General features: G+C 43.4%; 1 protein-coding gene across 1 annotated transcript in view; it reads left to right on the top strand.

Annotated features, from left to right (window-relative positions):
• The window catches only part of LOC310782206 (dihydroxyacetone phosphate acyltransferase-like), a gene marked incomplete at its 5' end in the record, with an annotated part of 65,360 nt that overhangs the window by 21,718 nt on the left and 17,391 nt on the right, over positions 1-26,251 (top strand). Inside the window, 2 exons of the mRNA XM_083642888.1 lie at positions 21,226-21,327; positions 24,602-24,769. Of these exons, the coding sequence (XP_083499014.1) occupies positions 21,226-21,327; positions 24,602-24,769 (270 nt within the window). The remainder of the gene's footprint in view (positions 1-21,225; positions 21,328-24,601; positions 24,770-26,251) is intronic.

Here is a 26,251-nt window from a genome sequence, read left to right as displayed (position 1 = left end):
TTATTTCCTTCTTTTTCACACATTCATTTAAATTCAACACAATATAATTTCAGTTCGACAACAACCCCAACATTTACATCATTCTTTTTCCATTACCTTCATTTAAACCTTTTTTCTTACTCACATTATCCCACTTCAACCACTATTTCCATCCCCCCTTTTAAAGCTTCTGTCCCCTCTGAAGCACATTACAGTCAACACATGCACTGCAGTGTAAGTCAGCACGGTCCCCCCTCTGTGCCCCACAGTCCTCACACGCATCGCAGTATCTTCGCACATCCTCCTTTTGTTTGCCCCAGTAGAAATGTCCACGGATGCGGGTGAGTGTCTCTTCGGGCCCAAAATGACTGGAACCAGGGCCCTTGTGTGCCCCCTTAAGCGCCAACTCTCGCAGGTAACCGGGTACAACCGCCTGCCTCCCTTTTACCCCGTGCTCTGTTCTCTCCAACAGCCCGTCTTCATCTAGCCGCAGGTCGGAAAACATGTTCCACAGTCCTTTCGTGGCACCGGAAAACATGTGAGTCTCCTTCACAGGGGGCCGGCGTCCGGCCGCCACCCACGCAAGCACCGGACCGATCTCCGCGTCCTCCGCCTGCCTGCGTTTCCACTCACTCACGTCGACATCCTTGATGGTCGCTCTGTCGTCCTCCAGATCCACATCTGGACAGTCCTCCTCGTCTTCCTCCACCTCCTGCACTCGGTCGTCCTCCCGCCCCCCTTCCCCAGGGGACGGCGTGTTCAGGACAGCAGGGGGAACACAACCGGCCTCGCTCTCCACCTCGGCTTTCCGCACAGCAACCGTGGGGGGCGCAGTGCAGTTTCTGGCTAAGTGCCCAGGCGAACGGCAAGTCCAGCAGAGTCTCACCTGTCCGCCGCCTGCACGTCTCTCTTCTCCCGCTGCCCTCCGGTCCCCGACAGCCTTTTGACACTCTCTAGCCAGGTGTCCAATCTCGCCGCATGCCCAGCAGGCTCCCTGCTGACCATGTCGTTGTCCCGCATACCCGGTCCGTCTCCCGGGACCGCTTCTGCACCACCTCGCCACGTGGCCCGGCTCTCCACATGTCCAACACAGTCTCTTTTGCGGCTCCGCGTGGGGCCCGTGCTCAACTGTGACGCAGTATACAGTGATGTTATTGACGTTTGGTTGCTCCCCTGGAGCGGTGGGAGGGTGACCCATCTGGACTACCGGCCCCCCTGCAAACGTCAGTGTGCTCTTCCCTAGGTCTACTGTGCATTGGTTTAGCGTCAAGTAGTCCTCCCCCAAGATACAGGGCCCCGCCATCTCTACTACCCATACCGGAAAGTTCACTGTCTGTCCCCCCACAGTTATCATCACGGACCCCCTTCCCCTCATCGGCATCAACTCACCGGATACTGTCCTCAGCAGCTGGTCCGCTGGCTGCTCCAGAAGCGCTCCCTCTGGCATCATGTTGTAGTTCACCAGCGTTGCCGTACACCCGATGTCCACCAGGGCGACACAGGGCTTCCCTTGCAGGCGGACCTGAACATGGCAGCCGTTCATCGTGTGCGGCCCGTTCTGCATGTTGACAGCGCCGGCGATGTCGTCTGCTTCGGGGGAAGGCGACGCCCCACCTCCCCGTCTGTACCGCTGGGCCCCCTCCAACGGTGACGTGGCCATAGGGAATATGACGTAGGGGGCCCGTCTCGCCCCTCTTAGACGGGCCCCGCGCCGTTTCCCTGGTTCCACGCTCCTCCGCGGCACTCTCTGGCCCGATGCCCGGGGCGTCCACAGGTCCAGCAGCGCATGGCCCCGGGCCCCCTGGCCCCGGTATTGTCTCGTGGGGTGGGCTGCAGGGTCGCGCTTCGGAGCAGTTGTTCTGTTAACTGGCGCACCGACTCAGATAGCTCTTTCACCATGTTGCCTTGCTCTTTCACCATGTTGCCTTGCTCTGCCAAGGCCGTCTTCCACGCTGGCTCTTCTTGTAGCTGGCTCTCCGCTGCCATTCTCACCACTGGGGCGGCCTCCATTATGCCGCTGCTCTTATCCCAGCCTTCTACTGTCTCTATCTCCAGCGCCAACTCCAGCGCTGCTCCCAGTGTTTTTGGATGTCCCAGCGTTACCTTCTGGCTTAGACCCCGTGGCTCGATGGCCTGGACAAAGTAGCTTAGGGCTAACCCATCCAGCGCCTCCGTCGGTAGCTGGCTGTATGCGCGCCGGCTGAGAGTCTCAATGTCTGTTGCCAGTGCACGCAGCGACTCACCCTGCCGTCTGCGTCTGTTACACAGTTCCGCGGCTACGATGGCCTGCTCTTCACATCGTCCGAAGCGTCTCCGCAGGGCCCCCATCACCACATCCAAGTCCTTTGTATCCGCTATTGCCGACACGCACGCCGTAGCCTCGCCCTCGAGGGACATCACGAGATGGCTGGCTCTCTCCCTTCTCGTCCAGCCATTCCATTCTGCAGCCTCCTCAAACTGCTTGCAGTATGCCTCCCACTCGCCTTTACCGTTGTATTTCGGGACGAGCACGTCCTTCCTGGTTCTGCGGGCGCCATCCCCCGCCGTCGCGTGCCGTGCTTCAGCCTCGTCACTCCCCGCCTGTCTGCCAGCGGGGCCCGGCTCGGCTCCGCTCTCCTCCCGCCCGAGGTTCTCCCTCATCAGTCTGTATTCCCCCCTATTCTCCGGATACACCGAGGCTTCAGACTCTTCCACCTCCCTTTTCATCTTTAGCCGCTCCATTCCGCACTTTCTCCGTCGTTCCTCCTCACCCTCTCCCCTCTCGGCCGAATCAGAGGCGTTACCGCTTTACTGTCTGGCACCAATGTAGCGTATCAGTGATACGCCAAGGAACGGAGAGTTGTAGTTGGTACAGGGTCTTTATTCACAGGCTTCGTTAGCTCCTAGCAGCTAGCTTCACACCGCTAGCTCTACACATAACAACCGGTCTGCTCGCCCGCATGGCACTGACTGGCTTCCGCCCCGGCCGCTGGTCACATATATCCCCTTCCCCCTAGGAACACACCCACACACATCAGTTCCTAGCTGCGATCCAGACACTTAGGTTGCACATCACATTACAGGTAATACTTGGATTACCTGAACACGTTACAATATATATATATATATATATATATATATATATATATATATATATATATATATATATATATATATATATCCTTTAATGTTAATAAATATAAAATAAAATGAATAAAGATTGTTCACGAGTCCTAAATCTAAAGGATCTTAATTAATTAACTAATCTTAAGGAGCCCTGCAGTGTGTGAGCAGTTTTTATTCTTTTGTTATTTCACTGTTCCAGTGCAGCTCAGCACCTGCCCCTATTTGGGATGGGATGTGCGTGTCTCTCTCTATTACATCCTGCCTGTTAGACACACAAGGGCTGCTGTGAAAAGGGCCTATCGTGACACGAGCTCAATTTGATTCTGCTGTAGCAATCAATCACAAATGAGACGGCTTGACCATCAGAAGTTCACATAGAGCATTCTGTGCTATGAAGGATGTGCTTATCATTAATAAACAATATCAGCTTTGGGAAAAAGGAAGTGGGACTTGACCTCTACTTTGATTAGTTGAAAAGGTTTTCTAAAATCTTAATAATAATAATAATAATAATTATTATTATTTATTTATTTTCAATGACCCAAAGCCGCTTACAGTGAGAGTCGACAGAAGACAAGAAAAATAGAAAGGAGCAACAGACAACAGATACAAATAGCAATAACAAAAGTAACGAACGAGCAACAGGCAACAGATACAAATAACAAATTAAGATGTCTAGTCAGGGATATATGGAAAACAGTGGGGAGGGACAGGGGAGAGAGGGAGGGGGAGAGGGGGTGGCGAGGGTGGAGAATGTGGTTAAGGGCAGGGCAGGTTGTAAGCTTGGGAGAACAGGTAGGTTTGTTTTTCGTCTGGATTTGAAAGTGGAGAGTGAGGGTGAGTTTCTGACAGTCTGGGGGAGCGAGTTCCAAAGTCGGGGTGCTGCTCTGGAGAATGCTCGGTCACCAAACCTTCTGAGTTTGGATGGTGAGGGTAACAGTGGAAGAGGATTGGAGGGTTCGGGAGGGGCGATGGGGGAGGAGGAGGTCAGTCAGATAAGGGGGCGCCAGGGCTTTGAAGGTGAGATGGAGTAATTTGAAGTTGATGCCTTCTTTGATGGAGAGCCAGTGGAGAGAGTGGACAGGAGTGATGTGGTCATGGGGCCGGATGTTTGTGAGCAGGCGGGCAGCTGAATTCGGAACCATCTGGAGTCTATGGAGGGAGCGGGAGGTGATGCCGGTGAGGAGGGAGTTGCAGTAGTCAAGGCAGGAGGAGATGAAGGCATGGATGCGATATTCAGCAGCAGGGGGGGAGAGACAGTGTCTGATCTTAGCAATATTGCGGAGGTGGAAGTATGAGGTCTTGATGATGGAGGTGACATGAGAATGAGAAGGTGACTTGAGATTCTGTCTTAGATTGAAAGTGATGAGATTTGTTCCAGCAGACACAAATAAATACTACTTTTCAGTGACTTGTGTAAAGGCTTGGTCCTCTGATTTTCTCTACTCACTATGTCATCATGTGGGGCCACACATTATAAGGACTGATTATCGCATATAGATAGAGTTTTTATTTACATTAGGGGCCCACTGCTACAGTAAATGGTAAATTGACTGTATTTATAGAGCACATTTTATGTGGTCTATCGACTACCCAACGCGCTTTTACATTAATACCTCACATTCACACATTCACACACCGACGGCGTATGCACCCATGCAAGGTGCTAACTGCTCATCAGGAGCAGTTAGGGGTTCAGTGTCTTGCTCAAGGACACTTCGACACACTACTGGGAGGCTCACCTGCTGGCATTGCAAGGAGAGAAACTGTCTCTGTGAGCCTCCAATTCATGGCAAACTGTTGAGGTGTGTGAACGCTCTCTCTCTCTCTCTCTCTCTCTCTCTCTCTCTCTAACACACAATCACAGCAGCATATTTCATGATGTTTTGTGGCTATGCTGCTGAGTAAGAGACGGCTGCCTTCATCCATATTGACCTTTCTCTCCCTCTCCCTCTCCCTCCCTCTCTGACTAATTATAGCTTCATCAAAAGTTGCCACACCAGCTTGACTATATATCTATATCTATATGTTTACATCTATATCTATATCTATATCTATATCTATATCTATCTATACATCTATATATCGATATCTATATCTATATATATATCTATATATATATAGATATATATATATATATATATATTTAAGCAATATCACATGAGAGGGAGTGCGGTTGTTGGCTAATATTGGCACTGCTGTGATTCGGTCGCAGGCACGAGGCCGCAGGCCGAGTGCCGAAGATAATCACAGCAGTGCCAATATTAGACAACAACAGCACGACCTCGAGTGTGATATTGCTTTTATACAACACAACAGTTCTATTAAACAAAGCTGATTAAAAAAATGAGAAAAAGCTGAGAAAATATATGATTTCTCTATTTATTCCTCCGCCAAAAAAATAGTCCCCTCATCTTTCTGCTTTGCTGAAAATGTAGCCTAATCAGCCTAATTAACTGCAGGCTGTCTACTTTACTACTGTCTCCTCTACAGCTGTGAAGCATTTTGTTGATTAGGGCAGCTGTGAAGCGGAGTGATCTACACACAGTGAAGCGCCAGTGCATTATCATGAATTAGAACACGGCTCTCTCGAATACTCGATTCTGATTGGTCAATCAACAATATTCACCGGTCATTATTTCTCGACAACCGACCGCTGCTCTGCCACACCTGGTATTAATCAGTTGATAAGAGCCTTTTGTCAGCAACCACTAGCCTACTAATTAGGCCAACCAGTTGCAGTTGTGGTGTCTTGTGTGCCAATTACGAATGAAACCACTTGGTGTTGAAAACGCTATTAAAAAATCTATTTGAATAATTATTTTTGTCAGATTATTGAATGATTTAGTTGTAGGCCATGTTCTAAGCGGGATAATGTATACTGAGCCGGTGATTACTGGAAATAATGACCTTCAGGTGAATGATTAAGCCCTCCGCTGCGCGTCGGGCTCAATCTCACCTGTCGGTCATTATTTCCACAGTAATCACCGGCTCAGTATACATTATCCATTACTTAGAACACGGCTCTCTTGAATACTCAATTCTGATTGGTCAATCAACAATATTCACCGGTCATTATTTCTCGACAACCGACCGCTGCTCTGCCACACCTGGATTAATCAGTTGATAAGAGCATTTTGTCTGCAGACACTACTAATTAGGCCAACCAGTTGCAGCTGTGGTGTCTTGTGTGCCAATTACGAATGAAACCGCTTTGTTGTTGAAAACGCTATTAAAAAATCTATTTGAATAATTATTTTTGTCAGATTATTGAATGATTTAGTTGTAGGCCGTGTTCTAAGCGGGATAATGTATATTGAGGCGGTGATTACTGGGAAATAATGACCTTCAGGTGAATCATTAAGCCCTCCGCTGCGCGTCGGGCTCAATCCACCTGTCGGTCATTATTTCCCCCGTAATCACCGCCTCAATATACATTATCCCTTACTTAGAACACGGCTCTCTTGAATACTCGATTCTGATTGGTCAATCAACAAGATTCACCGGTCATTATTTCTCGACAACCGACCGCTGCTCTGCCACACCTGAATTAATCAGTTGATAAGAGCTTTTTGTCAGCAAACACTACTAATAAGGCCAACCAGTTGCAGCTGTGGTGTCTTGTGTGCCAATTACGAATGAAACCGCTTTGTCGTTGAAAACGCTATTAAAATATCTATTTGAATAATTATTTTTGTCAGATTATTGAATGATTTAGTTGTAGGCCGTGTTCTAAGCGGGATAATGTATATTGAGGCGGTGATTACTGGGAAATAATGACCTTCAGGTGAATCATTAAGCCCTCCGCTGCGCGTCGGGCTCAATCATCACCTGTCGGTCATTATTTCCCCCGTAATCACCGCCTCAATATACATTATCCCTTACATAACGGCACTCGTAGGATCCCTCTTGTCCAATTAAATTGGTCAGCCGGAACTACCTGTTGTATAAATATATATATATATATTGAAAAAAATAACCACCTACTGAGTTTTATTTAGTGAACAACGCGTTTCGCGGATATGCGTCATCAGGTTCACTCATAATGCCATGAGGACCACAGGTGAGTTAAATAGAGTTTTAACGAAGGTTCAGACAGGACGATCTTGATCCTCACCGGTTCCCCAGTCACTGCACTACTCCTGCTTGCTCACCTGTTAACCTGTCAGCTTCCTGGTGATAATAACCCTGCTCACTAGTCGTGTCTGAGAGCAGGTCACGTGGGGGCTGGGTATACCCAGGCTATCACATTGTGGCACTCCCCTTAGGCAGCCTATCACATGGTTGCTGTGTGCATAAATATGCCTTTTTGTTTCTCATTCAGTCTCTCTAAACCCTGCTGGCTGGCGCACACAGACCTTGCGTTCTCTGCTTACTGCTCATGATCAGGTTGTATGGCGATTGCTCGCATCATATATTTTTCGCTGTCGGTGTATTTTGCATTGGATCAACTCACCATGAGCGATTCTGAGGAATTGTTCGATCCTGTCGTCAATACTACTACTAATACTAGTTCATGTCGCTTCACACTGCTGCTTCATCTCAAGGCAATGTATTCTGCTCAGTTTCAGCTTTGCACTGGTTCTGGCCTACAGCGCAGTACACCAGACAGCCCCCCTGTAGGCTACTTACAATCTATGGTCAGGCTCCAAATCTCTCACCGTTCCCTCCGCTCCTCCATCAGTGCAGGTCGCCTCGCCCCTCCTCCACTACGGGGGCTCAAAAGTCGCTCATCCCGTTCGCGATTCTTCTCGTCCCTGGCACCTCAATGGTGGAACGAGCTTCCACCTTCGGTCAGGACGGCCGAATCACTGCCGATCTTTCGGAAAAGACTAAAGACACACCTTTTCAGGCTCCATCTGGGCCCTTCTTGAACTAACTTCTTTCTCTCTTTAAAAAAAAAAAAAAACTAACCTGAACTAAACTTGAACCACTGTTCCTTCAGAAGTTGTAGTTGTCATAGACTGTGTTGCATAGTTGATTGCTCTATTGCTGACAAAAATGCGTTATTGTAAGTCGCTTTGGATAAAAGCGTCTGCCAAATGATGTAATGTAATGTAATGTAATGTAATGCTAAATGTTATCATGCTGCAGGGCAGGCTTACCTGCTAAATCGCTGCAGTCTGCAAATGACGTAAACAAGCGTTGCTGGTCGCGCTGTTGTTAATGTTTGTAGCCGCTCTAATTAATGCATGATTCAATGATATGCCTCCGTCGTCCTCTTCTCCCCGGCGTGGATGCTGCCATTTCACTCAGAACTAAAGCAGGGAGATTCCTCCTGGTCACTGAAAATCCAGTTGGCAGTAGCAGTCCTTCTTCCAACTTTTCACACGAATTCCATATTAAAACACCGCAGCTTGCTATTTCCGGGTAATGTTGAAGGTGACGTCATCACCCAGAGAGTTCCAGAACAGCACCAAGCATGCTGGGAAATGTAGTTCATTGCTCCACTTCCAGACGTATTTCCGGTCAGGTAGTAGATTCAGCATTCGCAAGGCACATGTTAATTGCAGTATGATGTGGATCATTGTTCCTTTATTGAGATGGAAGCTCACATGTTAATTCCATTTCAATGTGAATTATTGTTGGTTTATTCAGTATCTCATTCAATCACATTCTTAAAACCTACGCAAGACATGAGTCCTGTAATTCTCATAGCATCATAAATTTAATCGTTTGTATGGTCAAATTCTAACTTTAATGTCTTCCCTTTCAGCAAGCAGCTCATACATTCCCCGTGAGTCACATTTGCAATTTAATTTTGCTATGCTATCTTGCTCAGCAGTATCATGTCATTAACGTTTCTAACTAACTTTTTCAGCTTTTAACCAATATATATATGCTTTTTTGGGGGTGTGTGTGAAGAAATCTGGCCAGAATTTCCACATCTCAGACCAAACTGTTACATCATTTCTACAATCTTAATCATTTTCTCTTGCATAAGTGCTCTATGGGTTCAAACCTGCTTTTTTGTGGGGCCTCAATTGAATGGACTATTTAGTACATCGTTACATTACATTGCACGTGTACTTCAATGTGAATCAATGTATATCGGCTTTATTTGAAGCTTATTAAGCGAGTTTCGGGAGCAGGACCACGCAATCAATCAGGCCTTCACAAGCCACGCCTCCCCAGGTGAACCTAACCTCCTATATAACCCCACCTGGCCCGTTGTCTCCTCTTGGCTCTCGCTTCTGTGTCAGACGGAGCTCATTATCCATTCAAATAAATGGTCAAACGTTCCTGGTTGTTTGTGTGGTCCTTGCTAGTGAATTATGCATTAAAAGTAACGTGAGCCGTTCGGGTGTTGGGATAACGTAATGCATTTTGGGTAGTCGGCTACCGTGGCTAATGCTAGCAGCTAACGTTACTTTTTGTGGCAGTAAAACGCCACTGAATGACCAAATTGATATAACTTTTAACCATTTCAGCTTCAGCAGCAGGCATTCACATGTGTCAGGTAATCCTCATATGCCACATCAAATTGTTTGTCTGGTTTAATCTTTACTTAAATTGTCTTCTTTCTTTTTCAGCAAGCAGGCCGAATCAGTTCATTGGGAGAACGTATTGCTCTCTTTAACCTGCAATGCAAAAACACATTTGCCTGGCCTTTCAGTATATATTTAAAAGCAAATGAATAAGCAGCAGTTGCATCATTTTCAGCTCCCGAGTTTTTTATAGTCTCGGCTTTTTGCAAGTTCACTGGCCTAAAGCTAATTGTCTGTGTGTAATTCCCCAGGGTAACTGTCCGCCTTTCCGAAACCCTGCCACTCCGAACGTTAACTTCCATTATTCGGACTGGCGGTCCTTCACCTTTTTTTCATAGGTCCCACCATTACGAAAATTCCTCCCTTCATTATTCGAAATGTCGGCCCTTCCTCTTTTTTCTAAAGGATCTGCCATTCCGAAGTTTGGATATTGTGCAATATGGCACTAAAGTGCAGACATTTCAGTCGCACAGTGCGTCTCAGCAGCGCAGCAGTATTAGAACTGGGCTTTTACTGATGCTTTCTGAAGGCTATTTACTTGATTAGACTTCTATTTTCGTTAGGATATTTTTTTCGTTCTTGTTTAATTGTTTTCAGTTAATCAGGCAAGCTTCCTATTGGAATTTATAATGAAGTCTTAGACTATTTTCAATAATGAAGACTACTTAACAGCAACGCCCAATCTCGTCATATCACAGTGCACGCCCCCTTTCTTTGAGGTCGTATAACCTATTCATTGTTAGGCTCGCCCCCTTTCTCTGATGCTGTCCCCTCACCCATTCACAGTTTACCACACATGTGGCAATAACCAATCAGCCCAAGGTATTCCTCTCCAGCTGATCCCAATCACCTAATCAGCGTAGTATATCAGGGTCCATGTTTACTCTGTTTGCTATGTGCTGTGTATGTGTCATTCTCAGTTGCTGATCATCATCGCTGAAGCAGTTGTTTTGCCCCACCTCCTCCCCTGACACCACCATCGGTCATGACTCCTGATAGAAGAATTCCCTATGGGGGATTTCCTATCCTATTCTTCACTGACGACGCCCTCTCATCATCTCAGGAGAGCGTCATCATATCATGGAGTCATACGCCAAAATTAATATGTTGTCTCATTAAAGCTTGTTATACTTTCTACTAGTCTCTCATTATTGAAATTATTTCGTATGACATTTTACACAGCTGCAGGGGGCATGGAGGGAATTAGGCTATGTTCCCGCGGGCGTCAGCATGTGTTTTCGCTGCTCTCTAAGCAGGGTGTGTGCATTGTGCACCCGCCTATAGAGACAAATAGCCTATTATTACTAGCTTGCACATTGTGGAGTTAGAGGGAGCACCAACAACATCTTTGAACAACACGTCTTTATTTTAATTTTGTTGGGCTCCACAATCATTTCGAGGATTCGAGGCAACCCATTTAGCAGCATCTGAGAGAGGTGCAAATCGCCCCTTCTTCTGCGCTGTTTGAGATCTATCCTGTAGCAGTAGCTTGTCACATATGGGGAAAGTTCTGGCGTCGTAAACGCATAGCACTGCAGTGCGACAACGAAGCAGTTGTAGGCATTATTACAAAGGCAGTCATCATGTTATCAAATCATGCCCTTCATGCGCCACATCACATGGCTTAAAAAACAATTTCATCCTCACAGCTCGCCAGATGCCAGCCCACTGCCAGTTGCAGTACCCCTCTAGCGGCTCTAGTCCTGTACTAAAATTCCATTCCCTGGGAGTTTATCTCACTCTTAAAAAATCGATAATAGGCTGCCTATTACACTCTCCATTCTGCACAAACTGTTGTTGTTCTTGAGAAATCGTCATGCTTCTCCTTATGTTGATTCTATGTTGGCTTGCTCCTTCCTCCTAGCTTTTTATGTTTTTTTAAGGATTGGTGAATTCACCACCACTTCAAATAGTTGGACCCCAGCAAAGATGTGACTGTTTCAGATATAGTTTTTCCGGTACTACCGTGCGCCACAAGTGCGGTACAGGGAGCCCCGCTCCGGCTCCTCTGCCGTGCGCCTCCGGGTGCCCGTCCAACTCGCACTCCCCTTCCGGGGGAGGCGGGGGGCTTAATGCGCTTCCTTCCCGCTCCGTCCCATGCGTGGGGCTTGCGGATGGAGTCGCCCGGGGGTCCTAAAAACAGGTCATTTTAGTCTCACTCTTAAACACTCTAAAACAAGTGGATCATGTGCCATTTGTCGCTAGCACAGATTCTCAATTTTGCCCTTTCAAAATCCATGTCTACATTTTTTTAATAACTTGGTAAGCATTGCATATTACTGGTGATTGGTGGTTCTCGTTTAAGCTAATCGGCACTCATTATTATTCCGGGTTCTCAGTGGATGCGACATAGACCCAGAACGTTACTCAAGGCATTCTTTTAGGATAGGAGCTGCAACATTCTGCAGCCTTGCAAGGTCTCTCAACGGCTTCCCTGCAGCAGATGGGCCGCTGGTCTTCTTTGGCGTATACCTCCTACGTTCGTCCTGATGCCATGGCCATCATCGATGCTCAACGATCCCTTAAACCTTAAATAACTTGGTAAGCATTGCATTATACTGGTGATTGGTGGTTCTCCTTTAAGCTAAATCAGTACTGTCATTTGTGTATTTAACTTTTGAGGGGATTTTCATCTGGCTGTGTAAAAAGGGGCTGCTCCCCTTTCCCGGCACTCCTTATTCCGGGTCATGGTATTTAAGCTACAAATATCTGCTGGAGTTCATGCTCGCCATGCTAATCATGTGCATTAATTTTGTCATTCATATCATTACAGGCTAAGCTCATGCAGGTTTCAGCAACCTAAGTCAAGGCTGACTCCATTCATACTACCTGAGTCACAGCAACTCCAGGGTGCTCCGCCAAGTTTCCTTGATCCATCAGTCATCAAGAGAGGTTTCACCATCACCAGTATCCTGACTCCACAGGGGGGTATAAATGGCTGTGCGGTTTCGAGCTGACCCAGCTCGATCTCGATATCTCCCTGTGGTGTCAAGCTCCAAAGACTAACTAACTTTTCTCATCATAATATTCTGTAAAGAATCATTCATCATCATTATAATAAAATCATTGTTTATTCATCAAGTCTCCTGATTGAAATACATCAGGGTGGGTCATACAGTAATTGGTCACATGACTAATTATCACAGTAGGCTTATGCAAAGTCCATAAACGTTTCAGAATTAAACATACAAATTCCAAATTTCAGCAATATATCAAAGTACATAGTAAAGTTAATTTTACACAATTAGCAATTTTTGTTTTGTTTTTCAAACTATTTTAAGAATTTCAGAAATAGCTAAAAGCTGCAAAATACAATTGCAGGAGGATAAAGAACTCTATAACTCTCCCTCTATCACTAAAATGGGGCGGAGGAGCGGTGAGTGTCAGGGGATTGAGTGGCATGTCTCTCCCTAGACTCCATCACCTGCAGAGAGAGATAACAATTAATAAACATAGGCAAATCGATCCAGCTCGGGGACTTCCGGTCGACAGCATGCGATTGAGTAGCTGAGATTTCTCCTCGTAAACCCCCCAAAAATGCCATAAAACTACAAGCAACAAAGGGAGAGATGCTGTGAAATGTAAATGTATTTTTGAAGAGGAATGAACTTGCGCTCCGGAGCGATTACGCAAGAGTTAATGCCAAGAAAAAGAGGAGGAAAGACGCACGGAACAAACATTTCAAAGGACGCCATGCCAACCGAGAAAAGCCTCGAACAAACCCTCAAGGAGATGCTGGGTGAAATGAAAGAAGACATCTCAAAGCAAATAAACGGATTAAGAGCGGACTTCACAACTTTCTTAACTGAAATGAAAGAATTGCGAAAGGACGTGAAAGAAATCCGCTCCGAATTACAAGACACTTCCAATAAACTCAGTGAGGCTGAACAGAGAATAAATGAGTTGGAAGAAAGAGAGGTGACGACAAATAAAGCACTGAAACACCTGCTGTGGGAAGGAAAAACAACGAGGGATCAACTGGACTATCTGGAGAATAAATCCCGACAAAACAACGTGAGGATTTACCAGGTGAAAGAGGGATCTGAGGGGGAAAACATGGTGGCGTTTATCAACAAACTCCTAACCGAGAAGCTGGGGATTCCACCTGAACAGTCAATAATAATAGCAGCACATCGTTCCATTGCAAAGAAGCCTACAAGGAGGGAAGCAACCCCGCGTTCCATAGTTGTTCGCTTTCTACAATGGGACACTCGTCAAAAAGTACTACAGGCTGCCTGGGCCAAGAAAGAGATCACACTAGGAGACAGTCGGATTTATTTTGACAGAGACTACTCGGCAAAAGTGCAACAAGAACGAAGTCTGTATGCACCTATAAGAAGACAACTGAGAGACAAGAATGTAAAATCACACATTATCTTTCCAGCCAAACTGAAGGTGTTTGGTGAAGGGGAACCTATGATTTACGAGTCACCTGGGGAGGCAGTCAAACACCTGACGGAGCAAGGACTTGTCGGAGACTTACCGGCGGCGAGTTTCCGAACAAGAGCCCCAAGGTCAACTCCTTTCAGGTCAGAGCAAACACACAACGGAGAAGAACAGACAGTGGCAGATCTCCTGAAGGAGTTAAGGTATGAAACTTAAAAATGAATGGCAAAAACATTGAGACTCTCATACTGATAAGCGGACTGGGACTGAACAGTGAAATGGAATGATTGGAAGAAATAAGCAGAGGGTTTCTACATCGGTCCAACATAAATTGCAGGCCTTTTTCTTTTATTATTATTAGTATTATTATTATTAGCATATGATTATTATTATATTTATTATTATTACCATTACTATTTCTAATAGCCTATGTTTTTTTTTTTTTACAGAGTGAAGAGCTGTCTGAGTACTGGTCTATGTTATCCTGTCTAAGTAGGCTACAATAGAATGGTGAAAGACTCAGTTCAGCTATCAAGTTTTATTATTATTATTATTATTAATATTATTATTATTATTATCCTTATTATATATATTTTTCTTACTAGACGAATGTTTTCTTTTCCTAAGAGCGCAACAAAGGCAACTAAGAAATAATTTTTGCTAAGGCTTTAAAAAAAAAAAAAAAAAAAAAAAAGTGGGAAAAAAGTGGGAAAATGGAAATAAGAGCCTATGTTTATTTGGTTTGGTATTTGTTTTGGCATGTTTTTGTTTAGTTCTAGCATGATATATAATAGAAAGGGCTGAAAGAAGTGCATATTACTTTATTTTTTGTTTTTATTTGTTTGTTTCTGTTATCTGATATGTTTCTGAACAGTGAAATGGAATGATTGGAAGAAATAAGCAGAGGGTTTCTACATCGGCCGAACATAAACTGCAGGCTTTTTTCTTTTATTATTATTATTATTATTATTATTATTATTATTATTATTATTATTAGCATAATTATCATTATAATTATTATTATTACCATTATTATCTCTTATCATTGCTACCATGCCTTGCTAGATGCTATATGAGATTTGCCTAAGACCACAATAGATGGTGGATGCGGTGGCGTATAGGAATGGTGAGGGGGAGGAGAAAAAAGGGGAAAAAAAAAAAGAAAAAAAAATCCAGTGGGCCTTTTTTGCGGGGGCCATCTTGTTTACGTTTTTGGGGAGCTATGGGCTGTGGCTTCTGTTTTTGTTTTGTTTCCTGTTTGTTTTGTTTGTATAATGGATAAGCCTTTAAAAAACAAAACAAGGCAAAAAACTATTATGTAGGTGTCTATTGCACAACCTTTTTGTGCGTTTTTTTTTTTTTTTTCTTTTTCATCCTCTGCTAGAATAACTGAAAACTTACTTTGGCAAATAGTGAAATTCATCATTTTATTTTATTATGTTATTTTCTTTATTTTGTGTGTGTGTGTGTGTGGGGGGGGGGTGTGTGTGTGTGATTAATATTACGGCCATTGATAGTGGCTGTTTATTGTTATTGTTATCATTTTTATTTTCACTATTATTATTAATTTAACTTGCAACACGAAATACAGGATTAATTATAATCATGCTAAAAGATATTGGTTAGACCGAGAGCAATAAGAAATTAGTGTAATTAACATTTCATCTTATGAAGTTAAATTTTGAATGGGGGGGGGGGGTTATAATAGGCTATTCATGGGATTAGACCATAGCATGCTGTTTTCCACTCTAATTTGGGCAACGTTTTTGGGACGCCCAAGATTCCTAAATACACACAGGGGATCATATTCCTGGCAAACTAGTAGAGTTTGCCTTCTATGGAGGTCATTGATGGAGTTATTGTACTATCTATTATTATTGCACTTGGTTGTTGACTCAAACTGTAATAAATCTGAATGGAATTTAGTTAAAAAGGAACAAAGGGACCTTAAAGTGGTGTTTGGTATGAAACAGGAACTCTTACTGATATTTACTAATGAAGCCCCTTAAAATCATCTCATATAATGTAAACGGTCTTAAAAACCCTATCAAACGGAAAAAGATATTATGTCAACTTAAAAAAGAAGGGGGGGCCATAGCCTTTTTACAGGAGACTCACTTAAACAAATCTGAACATGAAAAGTTAGGGAAATTGGCATCAGCCCAAGTTTTTCACTCATCACATCAATCGTCGAGGAGAGGCGTGGCTATTTTGATATGGCCCCAGCATGCATTTCAACCAGAAAAAGTCTCCTCTGATAAAGAGGGAAGATATGTAATGGTGATGGGGAAAATTGACAATATAATGGTCTCATTGATAAATGTGTATAACCCCCCAGAGGAAGGGCCAGATTTAGTAAAAAAAGTGATGGATATGATAGCCTCCCAAAGTCAAGGAATAACAATAGCTGCAGGAGACTTTAACCTTATCATGGACGCAAATCTGGATTCCCAAGGTAAAAGACAACATAGCTCTGAACTTGCAGCCAGAATACTGAGAAGAGCAACAAAAGAGATTGGAATAGTGGATGTCTGGAGAACTTTAAATCCTTCAGAGAAGGACTACACGTTCTATTCAAAATCGTTTGACATATACTCAAGATTAGATTATTTTTTTATCTTCAAAAATGAAATGTCTAGAGTACAAGATTGCAATATACATCAGATTACCCTTTCAGATCATGCATTAATATCATTGGTAATAGAAATAGGAAGAGAAAAATGTAGGACATTGTGGAGACTTAATAATTCTTTATTGCAATTGGAAGACTTTAAAACAAAGATAAAAACTGTAATTGAAGATTATTTGGAAATAAATGATACAGGAGAGACCAATTCAGTTATCACCTGGGAAGCGCTGAAAGCCGTGACTCGAGGAGAAATTATATGTTTTTCATCCCGGAAAAAAAGGGAAAGGGATACGAAAGTAGAAAACCTGGAACTAAAGATAAAGAATTTAGAACAAGTTCATAAAGCTAAGAGTGGATCCTCAGCAATGGCAGAATTAAAGAAAATAAGGAAGGAATTAGATGGATTGTTAACTGAGAGAGTACAACGAGCTATGGCTTTCACTAAACAAAAATATTATGACGGAGGGGCAAAATCATTAAAGATACTCTCTTATAAACTGCGAAAACAACAGACTAAATCAAATATTACGTGCATTAAGAATAATGTTATGAATAAGACACTAACGGGCAAACAGGAGATTGCAGAAGAATTCGCTGAATATTATAGACAGTTATATAGCTCAGACAAAGAAGATACTCAAACGCAAATGAAAGATTTTTTGCAAAGTTTGAATTTGCCACAAGTAACCGATGCACAGAGCCAAGGTTTAACGACACCAATCACCATTGAAGAGATATCAAAAGTGATTCAGGGTATAAAGTCAGATAAGAGCCCAGGTAGTGATGGTTTCACTGGAGAATTTTACAAAGAGTTTAAAGTACAACTTACTCCTATTCTACAAAAAACTTTTAATTGGGCATTAACACATGGCACTTGGGCAGATACATGGTGTAATTCAATAATAACGGTTATATATAAGGAGGGTAAGGACCCATCACAATGTGAAGGCTACAGGCCTATAACTTTACTAAATGTAGATCAAAAGGTGTTAAGTAGTATACTAGCTAACAGATTAGCTAAAGTTATGCCTGGTATTATAGACTTAGATCAGACTGGCTTCATCTCAAATAGACAACTATCGGATAATGTACGACGCACATTGAATATAATAGAGTATGCACAGAAGAACAATAAACAGGCTCTTATACTTACCCTTGACGCTGAAAAAGCTTTCGATAGGGTGGCCTGGCCCTTCATTTTTGAGACCTGTAGAAGTTTTGGCTTTACCAATACCTTTGTTTCTTGGCTGCAGGCTATGTATGGAATCTCTAAAGCTCAGGTTAGAGTGAATGGAACATTATCAAGTCCCTTTAACCTTAGAAGAGGTACAAGGCAGGGAGATCCTCTCTCGCCATTAATTTTCGCATTATGTATTGAACCGTTGGCAGTGAGTATTAGGAAAAAGGAAGAAATAGAAGGGATTGAAATTGCAGGTATTCAGCATAAATTAGCATTATATGCAGATGACATCATCCTCTACTTAACAAACTTAGAAACAACTCTTCCAGCCTTAATGAACAATATCAAAGAATATAGCTCCATATCAGGGTATAAACTGAATACACAAAAATGTGAATCGCTCAGCCTAGGGGACTCAGTCCCAATAGAGATAAAAAAGGATTATCCTTGGAAATGGGACAGGGAAAAAATAAAATATCTAGGAATAGAAATACACAAGAATATAGATCAACTGTATAAAATTAATTATGATAAATTAGAAACCAAAATTAAACAAGATTTGAATAGATGGAGTTTAGTACCTTTGTCACTATTTGGAAGGATTGATACCATCCGAATGAATATACTTCCCAGATTTTTATTTCTATTTAAGGCACTTCCCATATATGTTAGTCCAACTATGTTTAAGTATTGGGATCGAATGTTAACTAAATTTGTATGGGACAACAAAAAGCCAAGGGTCAAAATGAAAACCCTTAAATTGGCCAAAAAGGATGGGGGGCTGGCTCTCCCCAATCTGCAAAATTATTATTACGCAGCCCAAATACAGATATTACAAATATGGTTAAATGATGACATACAGGCAAAATGGAGATTAATAGAATTGTCCACAAGCAAAGGTATGGGAAAACTACTCCCACTCCTTGGAAAAAAGTCAAAACAAAAAATTGACAATAAATGGTATCAAAATACACTCACAGTTTGGAACAAAGTCACGAGGGACTTAAAGATTAATAACGAATTGTTGGTCTTGAGAGAGATAAGGAGAGACCCTGATTTCATCCCGAACAAAGAGGGAAGCATTTTTAACACCTGGAATCAAAAAGGGCTGAGTATACTCGGACAATTTATAGACAATAAAGGAATTGTGAAATTTGAAAAACTACAAAAAGAATATGATTTGCCACATTCTCATTTTTTTCAATATTTGCAAGTGAAAAGTTATATAGAGAAAAGCGAAATACAGAAGAAAACTACAGCAGATTTCCACCCTCTGACACAGTTTTTGGTTAAAAATTATAAATGTGTGAGTATCAAACATCAAATTTCAGCACTATATAATATATTGGAGAGGGACAATAAACCAGAAGAATTGAGAGAGAAAATAAGATGGCAAGAAGAACTTGATTTAACGATGTCTAAATTTGATTGGGAAAACTTAAGCTTATCTTCACATAAGACAACAGCATCACAGTTCTGGCGAGAATACTCATGGAAGCTTCAAATGAGATATTTTTTAACACCTATTCAACAGGCTAAATTTGACCATTCAGTAACATCAAGATGCTGGAGGGAATGTGGAGAAACTCATGCTAATTATAGTCATATCTTCTGGTCATGCCCCGTCTTGAAAATGTTTTGGAAAAATATCTGTACTGAAATTGATTTTGTTTTACAAATGGACCTAAAAATTCACATTGAGTTTATTCTGTTAGGGAAGATGCCAAAGGAGATAATTAGAATTGAAGATAAGTACCTTATTAGAATATTAAGGATAACTGCTCTTAAACTTATAACCAAAAATTGGCTTCAGAAGCTAAGCCCTAGCACAGAGAAATGGAGAGACCTAATGGAACAGGTAAAAGAAATGGAGCAGTTAACATATACAATCAGGGGAGAAGCCAGGTTGAGATGCATACTCTGGGCCAAATGGGCAAGTTATGTAGAAAGTAGGAGCGGCAGAATTTAACATAAATAATACAGGAGGAAAACACTGCAATTTAGTTTGATAAAAGATATATAACATTCAGAATTTAATAGATTGCCAATAGATGGCTATTGGATAAACAGATTAGTCAACAACCAATAGGGGAGCACTTTTCTTTTTGGGGGGGGGGGGTTTGGGTTTTTTGTGTGTGTGTGTGTGTGTGTGGGTGTGTGTGTGTGTGTGTGTGTGTGTGTGTGTGTGTGTGTGGGTGTGGGTGTGGGTGTGGGAGTGTGTGCGTGCATGTGTGTGTGTGTGGGGGGGGGGGGGGTGGGGGGGAGGGAGGGAGGCTGAGCGAGTGAGTGTATGTGTGAGGTTGGGTGAGGGAGGGAGGGGAGACAGTATGCATGGGTGTGTGTTCTCTCCCTACCCAAGTGTTGATGTCCTTTTCTTTTTGATATTTGTCAGATCATAATTACTGTACTATTATTGTTGTTTCTGCTGTTGTTGTTATTGTTGTTGTTATTATTACTATTATTGTTATTATTGTCATTATTATTATTCTTGTTATTATCTTTGATTATTATGTCACTATGGTGTTTCACATCTTGAAAAAAATAAAGTTATAAAAAAAAAAAAAAAAACAATTAATAAACATATTACAAAAACATATAACAAAAAACAGCTCAAATCCTGTGTCTCATTAAGGCCAAAAGGTTCAATTGTGTTCAATTGGAATATCCAGAATGCCAGAGTTGATTAATAAAATCACCCCCTCTTGGGTTGGGCTGGATTTTTTCTATGCCAATAAATTTGAGGGAGCTGGCTGCATCATGGTTTCTTTGTATGTCTAGCAATGGCATAGTCCATATTGTAATTTCTGATGGCAGCTTCGTGCTCTGCAACTCTCATGACAATTAATATTAAATGTATTTACACATTGTGCACAAATTGCATTCATTGTGACAAATTTACAATAGTTAATATCCAGCCAGAATCATTGCAAATGGATGTTCAAAGTAACAGTTAGCAATAGCATTCACTTAATCAATGCCTAATGACAGCCAGATTCCGTTTTAAACGGAAAAACGTTTTTAGCAAAAAAAGAAAAAAAAAAGAGAAAGTTTTTGTTTTTTGTTTTGAATGGGGGGGCCAGTTTGGGGAATGGGGGGTCAGGTCAGGGGTCCGGTCAGGCCCCCCCCCCCAACGCCGGGCCTGACATGGGCAGTGTTTTTTTAAGGGAGTAAATTCTGGGCCTTGCAGGGTTGTTGTTGTTTTGCCGGCACAAAACTACTACTAATTAACACAGAGCACACTTAGAAAAAATTAAATTGTGGTAACTGGTGTCACTTACTTTAATTAGTTAAGTCGTTAAGGGCAGGCATGGAATTAACTGATTTGGAGAGTGCATACATGAATATCAGAATATCCTGATTTGGAGTGATCTTGGTAGTGAAGTAGTGGGTAGGGGCTGGTTTGAGATTGGACCTTAGAGTCTTCTTGAGTATAGATTTTTCCTCTGTCTCCTCTCCAGACCACCTGCCTGCATCTGAGGTGGTTTCCTCCAGTCTCTCCTTGCATCAACGTCTAGTGAGGATCTCCCACGGCAGAGTCCGGCTGGCACTGGGAGAACAAGGTGTGTATTTATTTATCACTCATGTTTTTTGTTTCTTTTATTCTGTAATCTTTTGTAAAGCATGTTGTAATTGCTATTCACCTTATGTAGCCACGCCCATTTGACCTGGTTCTGTGGCCGTCCTACGACTTCCGGCTAAAAATAATAATAAAATAAAATAAAAAATGGCTGCGCTGCTCCAATATCATGTAACTCTGAATTAACTAATAATTTAGCCAATTGTATGTAACATACCAAATAAAAGCAAACGGCAATGTCTAAGAATGCAACGCCATGTAACTGGCTCGTTAAGTCTCGCATTCCAGGGAATTACGTTAACGTCTGCGGGTCTTATTGACGTTAGTGGCTCGCGCTGCCTCGGAGGAGAGACAACTATCTGAAGCTTTCTTTGTTGGAGTCCAGGTATGTTTTACAAGAAAGTGCTCGTCATTGTCGACGATAACGTTATCTGACCTGGCTAACAGTGGATACTCGCTTGCTTGCTGTGTACCGAGCTCAAAGTATTAGGCTACGTTCTTTGTTTTACACCCTGCGCTGTCCACTACAAAAACGACTCTCTTCTTCATGACGTTCTTTCATATTTGGCGCCGTGACCGCCGGAAGTGTTAGACGGACCCGGAAGAATTTGGCCCACTGTAAGGTCTGAACATAAGGTGAATTGGCTTGGTCTTTGAGCCTGGTGATGATGTCACCTATAGAGTACAACAGGTGGTGACATCACCTGGTGGTGACATCACCTGGCACAAAGACCAGCCAATAGAGCTGGGGCAACTGTCACGACTGGGCGAGCATTGCAAGGCATTGTGGGTAAATACGGCCAACTCCAGTACACTAGTGCCACTCGCCGTTTACTTCAATGTCAAATAGCGGTACAAAAAAAAGCGATAAAAAAATAAATTATTTCATTTATAAATGACTCAAAGACAGCATGACATGACGATTATATTACAACTTCGCCGGCCATAGATTGTGCAACATACACTAGGCGCTTTCACACCGGCCTTGAAAGCCGCAAAATGCACGGAAAATAGGATCCGCGCCTCCAATGTGAAAGTTGTGAACGCGCGTTGGTGGGTAAATTGTTGTACGCCTTTTGTCCCGCCAGCCGACCTAGTCACAGCGCCGGGTTAGCAGGTAACCATCCTCCACTTGAAAGTGTCGGAGCAGCAAGCCGGAACAGTGCGAATGCTCAGCTCATTCATAAAGAAATTACAGGGGAAATCACCTCATGCAGCAAGAAAGACAGTAAAAGTAAATAAAGTAGCCTATACAATCATGCGCCAGGAGGAATGCTCCGTGCCTGTAAGTAGGTTAGGCTTTATGCTCAAATGATGTTGACATTAGTAACCTAGGTAAAATTAACGGATATAATAATACGCTTCAGAGGACTATAGCTGTCTGTGGCGAGTTGGTCTGAGGATATTTCCTCTGGAAACCAGCTCCAGAACTGCAATCTGTCTAGCTAGCCACTTGTGCATTCCCTTACAAAAACTACTAACGTTATAGTAGTCATGTGCATTTATAGCCTATACTATTCCCCCGACGAACGTTATGCAGACTGCAGCTGTTTGATATGCGGGCGTCGTCTTTCAGAACGGCCCCTAATTAGGCTACTTGATGGGATTAATTTGCTTTACAAAAAACTGGAACCAAAAGATAAGAATTAGCCTTGTACCTAATAGGCTACATGATGGTGCGTCTGTGATGCATAAAGTCGATCAGATGAATATTGAAAGCCTTGTTACCATGCTGCATGTGGACAACACTTTCGTGTTTTATCAGTTTGATCCTTAACGAGCGCAGCTTTATCAGCTTGATCCTTAACAACCGCAGCTGCACCTCGTTGGCTGGCATACATCAGCGATGTTTGGTTGTTGAATGAATTCGTTCATCATACAGTAGGCTAGGCTACACTAACCGAAAATATTCATTTGGGCGAGGAGCTGGGTGTAAATGCCTCCGCTCGCCTTTCAATCCCGGAGGGGTGGATGTCACTTGAAAGCACACCCCAGGACGGGAATGTGGCGGTGCTGCTTGGCTGTGTGTGAAAGCAATTTCTGTGGCGAGGCTGCCGGTTTTGCGGGGCTTTTGAACTGCAATATTGCACGATCTGTGGCTATAGAAAAATAGTCATTTGATCCATTTGAATAAGTGCACAGTATTGGAAACGACGCAATATTTGGGAATACTGATTATGCGAAACTTGAGATAACAACATTGTGCGGGAGGTAGGTACTGTTGTATTGTGATTGCTAACGTGTATGTAGCGTACGGCCAATTTAGCGGAGCCTGCAACTCCCTATCGGGGAGCTCTTCCGAGACTCAGAATGACAATGACTTACGGTTTAATTTGGCATACACATACTCCAATAAGAAGCACACATTCCAAATATATTAAAATGTTTTGCCGGTGATTCCCACAGCGCTCTACCCGCAAAATCCACAGTGGACGGCGCTAGTATGGCAGCAGAGTGAACCACTTCCAAACATGAGATTTTACTCATGGGTGATAATATGTATGCTGAATTGGAGAGTGGCGTCTAATCATTCGTAAGGTTTGTAAATTATGTCCTGGTGGTATTCCATTTACCGATAGAGAGGGCCACATTTAGTTGCCAGATGAATGGAGTTTGGTGGGGCTGCTACTAGCCTAGCCGCAATTGTCGTACTGGACCACAATGCAAGCGCTCCTCACCCGCACTTATGTCACGCGCCCCCCAGCCCTATTAGCAGATGACTCAGTACCCTACTTTTCGGTGTCAGGCCTCACCATAGATTTGGGGTTTACTCTTTAAAGGAGATTCGCCTATTTGATTTGCCTCTTTGTAATCTTCCTGATAGTAAGACGAGTAAGCCCTTCTCTCCTTTGTGTGTGTCGTAGAAAAATAGCGAGCGCTAGTTAGCTTAGCATAATGAATGGTAGTCAATGGTACTGGAAGTCGACCCCTTCCAGCTGCACCTGGCTACAGTGCTCAGATTACGCCAGGTGAGCAGCATGGGAGCATTTGTTTTTTCTTTTGCACATTTTTGCTTGTGTTAATGGGGTAGGCTAGCCAGTACCGATGACTACCATTCATTGTGCTAAGCTAACTCGCCGTAGCGGGAGACGGGCGGATCGCTATTTTTCGACTACACGCACAGAGAAGAGAAGGGCATCTTATCTTCTCATCTTACTATTGGCTAAATAGGCTAATCTCCCAAAATGTTACTGTTCCTTTAAGCGCTTCCATCTGTCTTTTGCCCCGCCCACTGACTTTAAACCTCCCCCTCGCAGCAGCGGGGCCAGGGGAGCATCGCGGCGTCGGCACCCCAGAAGAGGAGCTCTTGAGCCAGGCAGTCGTCGTGCTCTCCTGCGCCTCCTACAGGAACCAGGTGCTGCACGTCTTCCTGCGGCCGGCCCTGCTGGCCTCAGCCATCCACACCGCCTCCTCCACCAAGAAAGGTGAGTCTGATACTGCTGTTAACATTCAGGCAATACTCAAGCTTTTACTATCCTCCTGCTAGTAGATTATTGATTTAGAAGTTTGCACAAATGTGATCATCAAAGCCAGTGGTTCTCAAACTTTTTTTTTTAATGTCACGGACCCCTAAGTAGACATTATAGACCACGGGACCCCCATCTGATTTCTGCTTTTAGATGTTTTAGAGTGTATGAAACCCCACTTTGAGGAGCGCTGATCTAAGAAACCTATCGTCGCTGTCCGATGACAACCACTTATCTCCAAATCGCCAACTTTTCAGGAGATGGACAAAAAAAAGCTGTGCTCTTAAAATACTGAACACCACGTTGTCATATTTGACACACGTCTTCATTATAGACAGTTTCTCTCTGGATGTGTCATTACATTACTAATATCTTACCTGAATAAGCTCAAATGATGTTACAGGATTATCACACCGAGTCTGGGGCGCTTTCTGCCGGCCAGGCAGCAGCGCGTGGGCGCTGTGCTCCAGGCAGTGGGGACGCGCAGACGGGAGACCTTCACTCTCCCAAGCCGGGAAGAGTGGCTCTGTCATGGCGTTGAGCAGTCTCGGAGAAACGTGACATTATTCTCGTCAGAAACAACTTTGATTTGCATACTTTAAATGAGTTTGCAGCCCAGGGACAACCCGAAAACACCTTATTGATCTATTTACGTCAGACGATGCCAGAATCACACAAAACCAAGCCCAAACACAGCCGGCGTTTGATTCAGCAGCGTGCCCGGTCACTTTTCCGGGTAAGTCCTCATGAGGTGGGGGGGAGCGTGGAGGTCCACCTGTCACATACATAAGTGGTGTGATGGGCGGGTCTAAGTGTCAGTGTGTGTGTGTGTGTCTGCGCGTGCGTGCATGCGTGTGTGGGATTCGATTAAATCTTATGACGTGATAAGATAATGCATTTTAGCACCGCGCACACCGCTCTCTTCAATGAGGAAATGGAAATCCAGACCTTGTAGAAAAGTGTCGATTTTTGGGGTTAGGGTTGAAAGTAATGTCAACCACTTTCTGAACCACACAATTACTCACATAAGACCCTAAATTTAATAGTTAGAAGGTTTTTGTGGATTTTGGTTTTCAGGGACTTTAAGTGGTTTTCATTGGACAGCGACGCTATGATACCATCCATATCACCTGAACTCACATTTTGTTTTTCGTTCTGCGGATCTGTCTGAGAAGCAACGAGCAGTAATGTTTTTATTTGTAGAGTTTAAACAGCCGTAAGTATTTCAGAAATAGACTCAATAACAACAATTAAACAAGAACAGGAGCATATACCATTGACTGGATCCAATGCTGATTGGCTGAAGGACTGGATTTGGCTACCCTAATTGGCTAAAGGAGTTGACTGTCAAGGAAAGTACTCCCACCCACTGAAATGACTGTGGTGGGCTTGTTACGTAGAGCGAAACAGAATGTGACGTTATCACGTTATCGCTGTGAT

Source organism: Poromitra crassiceps (genome assembly GCF_964638095.1).
Source record: "Poromitra crassiceps genome assembly, chromosome: 9".
In the NCBI taxonomy this organism is placed as follows: Eukaryota; Metazoa; Chordata; class Actinopteri; order Beryciformes; family Melamphaidae; genus Poromitra; species Poromitra crassiceps.
The sequence above is the reverse complement of the archived record's forward strand: the minus strand, read 5'-3'. Positions and strand labels throughout refer to the sequence as shown.